The 8,678-nt window shown below is 35.7% G+C and overlaps 1 protein-coding gene across 1 annotated transcript; it reads right to left on the bottom strand.

Moving 5' to 3' along the window:
* Positions 1-6,015: 6,015 nt before the first annotated feature.
* Positions 6,016-6,639, bottom strand: LOC119800374 (high mobility group protein B2-like). The gene has a single exon (XM_038310538.1). It carries the CDS (start codon positions 6,637-6,639, stop codon positions 6,016-6,018), a length of 624 nt encoding a protein of 207 aa, XP_038166466.1.
* Between the last annotated feature and the right edge of the window lie 2,039 nt (positions 6,640-8,678).

Raw genomic sequence — 8,678 nt, 5'->3', positions numbered from 1 at the left:
CTCAGTGTGCTGAAGAAATCACCTATTTTGCCTCTGGGCTTGTGAATGTTGCTTTCAATCACCCTGACAACAGGAAAGAAACTGTGGCTTTAAGAATTGTGCATTTATAGTCATTTTTTAAGGCCGTCTCAATTGATGTTAAGAAAATACTGGTATTCTGGCAGTTCTGATACATTCATTTTTAATGTACATGACTTAAAAGACATTTATAATCCATGGAAGTTGTAGGAGAGAACATCAGATAGGCCTAATAACAGTTTGTGACTCTAAATTTAGTAGACAAAATTCCTGCAAGCAAACAATTTGCTTTCAGGACAAACACTGAAATACTTACCTTCAGTAAGGTTTTTGCTAGATGTTTGCAAAGTATCTAGTCCCAGAGTTTTATGTTAAGTACATTATCAGGTTGAAAATGCAGAATACAATTCAGTCCTTGCATAGTTCTCATGAATACTGAGGTTTTTATATAATAATATCACCATCAAGACTCAAGGAATATTATATAATTCTTTGCAAGTAAAATCCAAATGCATGAATAGGTTCCTGAAATTATAAGTAAAGAATAGATAATGTTGTTAATAAAAAGACATACATTAAAACCAGGCATCGTGGCACATGCCTTTAATCCCATTACTGTCTTCTGTTTGTTTTCTTTTATTTATTTGTCTTTACATCCCAGTCAATATTTTCCCTCTCTTGCTTCTCCCAAGTTTCTTCCTGACCTAGCTCCTGTCCATCTACTCCCCCTTCACAGTTTCTATTCAGATACAGGCAGGTCTTCCACAGGTATCAGCCAACCATGGTATAGCAAGTTAGAGTGAGACTAGATACCGTGTCTTCTATTGTGGATGGATGAGGCAACTCAAAGAAAGGAATGGGTCTCAAAAGCAGCCAACAGAGTCAGATACAGTGATGTGGGAGTCCCTTCTTTATGCTGTGATTACCATTAATGAGTAAAGAAACTGCCTTGGCCTGTTGATAGGGCAGAACTTTAGGCGGGGAGGACAGAACTAAATGTTGTGAGAAAAAAGGGCAGAATCAGAGAGATAAATGTGCTGAAGCTTTGCTGGTAGGCCATGACCTTGTGGTGATATACATATTAAATGAGATGGGTTAAATTAAGATGTAAGTGTTAGCCAATAAGCAGCTAGACCTAATGGGCCAAGCAGTTATTTAATTAATACAATTCCTGTGTGATTATTTTAGTTCTGGGCAACTGGGATGAACAAGTGGCCCCCGCAACAAATTGGCAACCAGTTAAGAATTAGGGATAATAAAAAGGGTTATTTATTTGAGCGGAAAAACTTACAGATCATCGTCCCAAACAACATTCCTCTCATGGAAAACAGGAAACAGAGAGGCTAGCTGCTGGAAAGGGAGCCAGAAGCAAGAAAAAGATTTATAAACAAATATAATTTAGCAGCTCTTGCTCCTTCCTCAGCATTCAAGCAATTCAAAGAGAAGAAGAGAACATAACAACATACAGTATCCTGACTCTTTGTGTATTTTTCATCTCTACATGGCTTTATTTTAACCTCTATTTCTTATATCTTTATTTTTTGGCTTTTTGAGACAGGGTTTCTGTGTATCTTTGTCCTGGAACTCACTCTGTAGACGAGGCTGTCATTGAACTCACAAAAATCTGCCTGTCTCTGCCTTCCAAGTGTTGGGATTAAAGTTGTGTACCACCACACCCAACTACTCTTTTTTTTATTTTAAGTACTTTAACCTTTTTTTTTATACTCCCAAACTTACATATATTTTTTTAACACACTGTAAAACATTTAGAGGTTTTCTCCATCTTTGAATTTCTCTTTACTGTATAACTCTCTTTTTATGACCACATGAGTCTTTAATTTGTTAAGCAATATGAGTAGGATTAAAACTGTGGCTTTGAAGGCTGAATCCAGCCCATTCCTTAGCTTTCTGAGATTCCAGGCTCATGGCAGCGGTACCACCAGAGCCATGTTTATTGCCAGAACTTTATGGTGTTTCACGGTCCCTGACAGCAAGCAAGCTGCAACAGTGATCTCACACACCACGCTTAAATGCTCCATAGTCAGATCACCTGCCTGAACGAGTCAGAGTTTGCCCTTGCAGGATGGCCTAGAAAGCCGGCATTTTAAAACAGTGTGGCTTTTTTCCTACTACGGCTGCAAACCCAAAAGCATGCAGTCAGCTTTTCATAAACATTTAAGTGTTTTGTGGCAGGACCTCTTAAAAGAGCAGCAAGGTTTTACAGCTAAAGCTGAGTCAGGAAGCCTCTCTTAGTTGAGAGCATTTGCCTCTAGCAAGCAGAGCACCGGAGAGAGTGCTGCTATCAGTAAGCTGTACCCCTACACTGAAGAATGGATAAAGAAAATGTGGCACATTTACACATTAGAGTACAACTCGGTGATAAAACAATGGCAGATAATATCTTAACACTCTGTGTGCCAGCTAATGCCTCTTGAAACAATGATCAAGGATTAGCCCCCTGAAACGTTAAGCAATCCGCTAGTTAAATGCTTTCTTTCTTTGACTGCTTTGGTCCTGGTGTTTTACTCAACAATATAACAGTGATTAAGACACGAGTGAGGCTGGTAATGAAGACAGAAAAAAAGATCTATATGTCCTTAAACATTTTACTTTAAATCTACATAATATGACTCCTATTATTTAATATTTTCAGGACGTATAAGTTTCCAACAATAAATTAGATACATTTAGGAATAGTAAATTCATGTAAAGAAAGTTTTGCTATTCCAAGGCTATCCATTAAGAAAAACAGACGAGATATGGGAGTTGTGGATGTGTGTTGAAATGTTTCCTTGGAGTTATAAACAACAGAATGTAAAATTCATTTATATCCAAGAAGGATACTCATGTGGTTCACAGATTTATATAGCTATACTATGATATTACATATCTAAAATGTTGATGATACATAACTAAAATATGCAAACATATATATGCTAAGTAAGTGGATTGGTAGATAGATTGAGAGATAACTCCATTGTTAGGTGATAAATAAAAGGAATAATATATATTTTTTTATATGATAGCACATGATATGATGATACATAAATGATAGATATAGATAGATAGAGAGATAGATAGATAGATAAATAGATAGATAGATAGATGATAGATAGATAGATAGATAGATAGATAGATGATAGTAAAATAAACATACATGCATACATTCACAAACAAACATACATAATTGATACTTAGATGATAGGTTTATAACAGATGTGTAGAAAGAAAGAAAAAAGAAAGAAGGAAAGAAGGAAAATAGAGAGAGAGAAAGAAAAGAAGAAATGAAGAAAGAAAGAAAGAAAGAAAGAAAGAAAGAAAGAAAGAAAGAAAGGAAGAAAGAAAAGAAAAGAAAAAAAGATGAGAAATAAGTAAAACTATTTGTAAGACAGGATTACACATAGCCGAGGCTGGTTTACTGCTTACTACACAACTGAAGATTACCGTGAGCTTCTGATCCTCCAGCCTTCATCTACAAATTTGTTTATATTAAAAAGCATAAACCACTGTGCCTTGTTTAACCGGCTAGGTATTGAACCAAGGGTATATAGTGTAAGTACTTTGCCATTGAGATGTGTTCCCAGACTAAAAGTATATGAATTTAAAGTATAATTGTATAAAATATACATTTATGATTATATTATACATATGCAAACACACAGAGCACACATAATTTTTGTGCCCTTAGACAAGAATTTAAATTCTTGTTAAATAATTGCTAGTCAAGTATCTTATTATTGAATTATACCCTCAGTAATCATTTTACCTTTCATTTTCATATAGGGTCTTATAAATTTCTTCAGACTTGCCTTGGATGCCCTATGTAAAGCATATAGGCTTTAAATTTGCTGTTCGGTGTTTCAGTTTTCTGAATAACTAAGTCTCAGAACATTGCTCTATGTTTTTACAGAAAAAAACTGTCATCATTCACCCAGGAGCTTTGAACATGTCATGTTTACATTTGAAGGGGAGAGTTTTTGTCTTCTCATGGCAAAAGAAGCACTCAGGAATTCTCTCAATCATATCTCAATACAAAGAATACAACCCTGGAGTAAATAGCTATAACATCAAGAGAGTACACGTGAGAATACCTGTTTGGGGATTAGTGATACAATGAAGTTACATGCCGTCTCATTACAGAGAAAAGAACAGCGAATGTGAAATTGCCATCCTGTAGAGAGTATACATAAACTCAGTTAAGAGAGTTCTCTTCTCAAGGACAGAGAGAAAGGAAATCGTTTGAAAGGCTTCCAGAAACTGCAGTCAGCCATCAAAATAAGCAAAAGTCAAAGTTAATAAAAGCGGTGCTTCCGATGGATGTTAAAAATGTCCTTTTAAAAAATGATTAGTTTTTAAACCTAGCTTCATTGTCTTAAAATTGATAGGATTAGGAATGATAGTCAATGATAGTGTCGAGACTGCATTGGAGAATAAGAGAAACTACCCCTCTCTTGGTCTCCTTCCCTCCCTCCCCTCTCTGTCTCTGTGGCTCTAACTAATGGGTTTGACCAAATTGGCAGAAATTGTGAGTATTTTTCTCTTTGGATCATATTTCCTGCTAGTTTCCTTAAACAGTCTTTTTTTTTGTTCAAAACCCAGTTGAGGAGAACAAATACATTTTTACTTCATTTTATCTCCAATAAAAGAGGATTAAAAGAGCCAACTACATTGCCAAAGAAACAATGAAATAGCATTGCCTATGAAGAAAGAGAAAAGGAGAAACTGAAACTTCCCATAATTCATTTAAGAAGAGTAAGCACTTTCAATCCCCAGGCAGCAAAGCTCCAGTGCGTTTTTTGGTTGCTGTACAATGAAATTAAAAACAAAAAGACAGAGCAACAAGAAACAAAAAAAACAAACTTTCCTAAAAACCTACATCCAAGTACTCACCATGTGTCCAGAGAATCTCTAATAATAAGCCCTGAAAATTGCTTAAGCCAGTCTCGTAGGATCTCATATTCATTTTATAATCAGTTAATATGATTTTTCCTGCAGAAGAATATTTCTCCTGCTCCCAGAAACCCTTCGCTGCCTGTAGTCCATTGTGTAGATTTCAGACTTTCAGACCTCAGAAGCTTTCCTTGTCCACGTTAGTAGGTTTATTGGTGTCGTCCTTTTCCAGATTGTATTTAGGCGACTGCATTAGTGGTATTTGATGGGTGTAGCTTTGCAATCTCAGAGCAAAGTCCCTGTTTTCTAGTCTCATCAGGAAACTTTTTGCAACAGATGGAGACCATTTCAGAAAACTACCACTGCTCAAAATAAAGGTTTTGGAGTCGAGTTCCAGTTGACATCTAAAGCACACTCCTGTACCAAAAGTCCACACATCATCTCAGAAGAGGTTAAGGAAAGATTCTAAGAGCCTGACAGCTTAAACAATCAGGTTTTTGTTTGTTTGCTTGCTTGTTATTTCTTCTTTTCTTCTTCATCTTCTTCTTCTAGTAAAGCTGATGAACTGTACAGCTTGTCTGTCATATAGTTTTAATTTTAAACTCTAGAAAAATTATCCTGAGCCTCCATTTCAGCCCATTCTTAAACTTTTTTATTAACCAGGCTGCGAACCTCAGAGCACACCTTTATTTCCTCTGTATTATATACATAAATGATACCTTTAAAGAATCTTTTTTTCAAGTAATATATATTATTTTATTACAATTTTTTTAAAAAATTACAAGAGAAAATGCAACAGCCTAAAAAATTACTGGTAGTACAAATTCCTATGTATGTTTGCTGGGCTACTATAAGAAATTAAAGAAACCATTAAATATTTAGGAACATTCAACATCAAAAGCTTTAAATCTAACTGTATGTTGTAGGCCCTCAAAAAGCTACAAACTCCTTTTTTAAAAAAGTATTTTCTCTACAAAGAATCTCATCAGCTATACAAAAATCTGTAGTTTTTATACTGAAGCTAATGGTGAGCTGCACTTGAATTTCACATTCTTAGCAAAATAAGTTGCCTGAGCACATACACTCCACACATTTTAGGACAGCCATTTATTCTCCATCCTCATCTTCCTCATCATCATCTTTTTCCTCCTCCTCCTCTTCCTCATCTTCTAGTTCATTCTTCTTCTTTGAGCCTGTTGGACTACCAGGACCCTTCTTTCCTACTTCGCTTTTGCCCTTGGCACTGTCTGCTGCAATATTCTTTTCATACTTCTCCTTTAGTTTAGCTGCCTTCTGCTCATAGGGTTGTTTGTCTTTGGCAGACTGTTCAGACCACATCTCACCCAATTTTTTTGCAGTATCTCCAATAGACAGGCCTGGGTGTTCACTTTTGATCTTTGGGCGATGTTCAGAGCAAAACAGGAAGAAGGCAGACGTTGGTCTTTTCGTAGCATTAGGATCATTTTTCTTTCCTTTCTTATCACCTTTGGGAGGAACGTAATTCTTCATCTCCCTGTCACAGCGAGCTTTGTCGCTCTTGGCCAAATCTTCGAACTTCGACTTTTCCTTTGCAGACATGGTCTTCCATCTCTCGGAGCACTTCTTGGAGAACTCGGCAAAGTTGACCGACGAGTCGGGATGCATCTTCTTGTGCTCCTCGCGGCACGGCTGCACAAAGAAGGCATACGAGGACATCTGGCCCCGCGACTTGTTGGGGTCTCTCTTGCCCATCGCGGATGGTGGCACAGCGTCTACTTGGCGCCAGTGCGTCCCTCCGAGGCCGACAGGGACACTTCCTTCCCCAAGGTCTTAAACACAGAGTTCTACAAAGGGGTTCTTTGAAATATGTATTTGAAAATAATTATCACTCCTTCTATGCTCTTTCTATAGTGCTTTCTTCAGTTTTAATTAACCACAATCTACCAAAATCCAAATAAATAAAATAAAAGGGGGAGGAGATGGAAATCTTGAATAAAAAAACGAGAAAAAAAAGAAAAAAAATTTTAATAAAATAAAATAATTTACCTTCTTTGAGTTTTTTTCTTGCGTAGTTCTAGAAAGTACACAATATTGTAGGGAAGGATTTTGTTGTATGATAAAAAGCAATGTAAAATTTTCTTTGCAAATCTGTTGTAAAATATGCTGATGGCTAGCTTACCAAAAGCCTGAAAGGTATACATGTTTAATAAAATTATGTTCATCCCAACAGATCCACTGAGTATAGGTTTTGTTCCTTTTCTCTAAACTATCTTGTTTGTACATGCCTCTTACCTGAGAAACATGCTTTCAAAGCAAAGCCATACCTCCTCTTAATACACCTCTGCTTTCATAGCCTGAAAAGGAAATTTATACCTTACGTTTATGCTTTGAATTGCTTTTGGTAGTCATAATTGAGAAACAGATACAGTGTGCTTCAAAACGACAGAGAAGATATAAAAGCTTATCTGTTCTTGTGTTATTTGGAGCTTCCCTTAGGGAAGGATCCTGAACTCTCTGGATTGATGGCAGTGGAACACTTCCATGCCTCCTCATTCTTTACTCAGTAATGAGAGCCTCATGTTATAAGAGTTTAAAACTTCACAGTGAGTGAAAGGGAGAATACACAAATAAACACCCACACTCATACACATAAACACTGCAAATGTACATATATGTACTAACATGCATTCAAAAATATCACATTTAAACAAGTACCTACAGAGGACAAAAAAACCACTGGCACACAAAATATAAATGCTTTAACACACATACACTTAGAAATACAAAGATACACATGTACAAAAACTCATATAAAACTATACTCATACAGAAGCATACACAAATGTGCATACAAACATACGTATATAAATGACAAACATACACACATATATACACTCCTGAGCAAATATGAGTACATAGGTACATACAGATGATACAAAACACAGACTGATACATGAACATGTGGATGCATAGATGTTCATAAATACACAGAAACACATGTAAATGTGCTCCCCAACACACATATAATTGCACAAGAATAAATATAAATATATAACAATGCATTTACAAGTAGACACACAAACATACTTAAACATAAACATAATTCACTAACATACATTGACACAGAAAGATAGACACAGACAGAAAAACACAAATATAAAATACACAGTTGCACATATGCCCACATTCATGCATACAACTAAAAAATATACACACATAGAAACATAGATTTATAAATAAAAATAAATATGAGCAGTCATTGTATTATAGATATACACATATATGTATGTGACACAGACACAGATATATACATAAATACATAATACGAAAAAGACATGCACACACACATATACACATGTGCACAGACATACAAAAATCCACCACACAGACGTGCATACAAAAACTCATATATATACACCAATATTCATATACATACAAAGACTTACACTCATACAAGAACCACAAATCATATATATATATATTTATACATATACATATACATATATATACAAATAAAGAAAAACACATACACATGCATTTGTGTACAAATGTATGCTCACATCTACATAGACACACATACACCAACACACACACAATACCCATACACATACAAAGACAATTTTGAGTAACTTGAGAATTTCTCAAATGCCTGCCCTCTGAACATTTCTCAGAGGTGATTAAGGGTAAAGCAATGTAATAAGGAAGTAATTCTAATTACACACACACACAAACACACGCATGCATTGTGTGTGTGTCCGTCGTGTTACATCCTGGCTCGTGATTCGATGCTT

Source organism: Arvicola amphibius, chromosome 13 (assembly GCF_903992535.2).
Source record: "Arvicola amphibius chromosome 13, mArvAmp1.2, whole genome shotgun sequence".
Taxonomy (NCBI): domain Eukaryota; kingdom Metazoa; phylum Chordata; class Mammalia; order Rodentia; family Cricetidae; genus Arvicola; species Arvicola amphibius.
The sequence above is the reverse complement of the archived record's forward strand: the minus strand, read 5'-3'. Positions and strand labels throughout refer to the sequence as shown.

What these genes read in the sequence shown, in the direction of transcription:
- LOC119800374 (XM_038310538.1), bottom strand. Translation starts at nt 6,639, where the DNA reads ATGGGCAAGAGAGACCCCAACAAGTCGCGGGGCCAGATGTCCTCGTAT.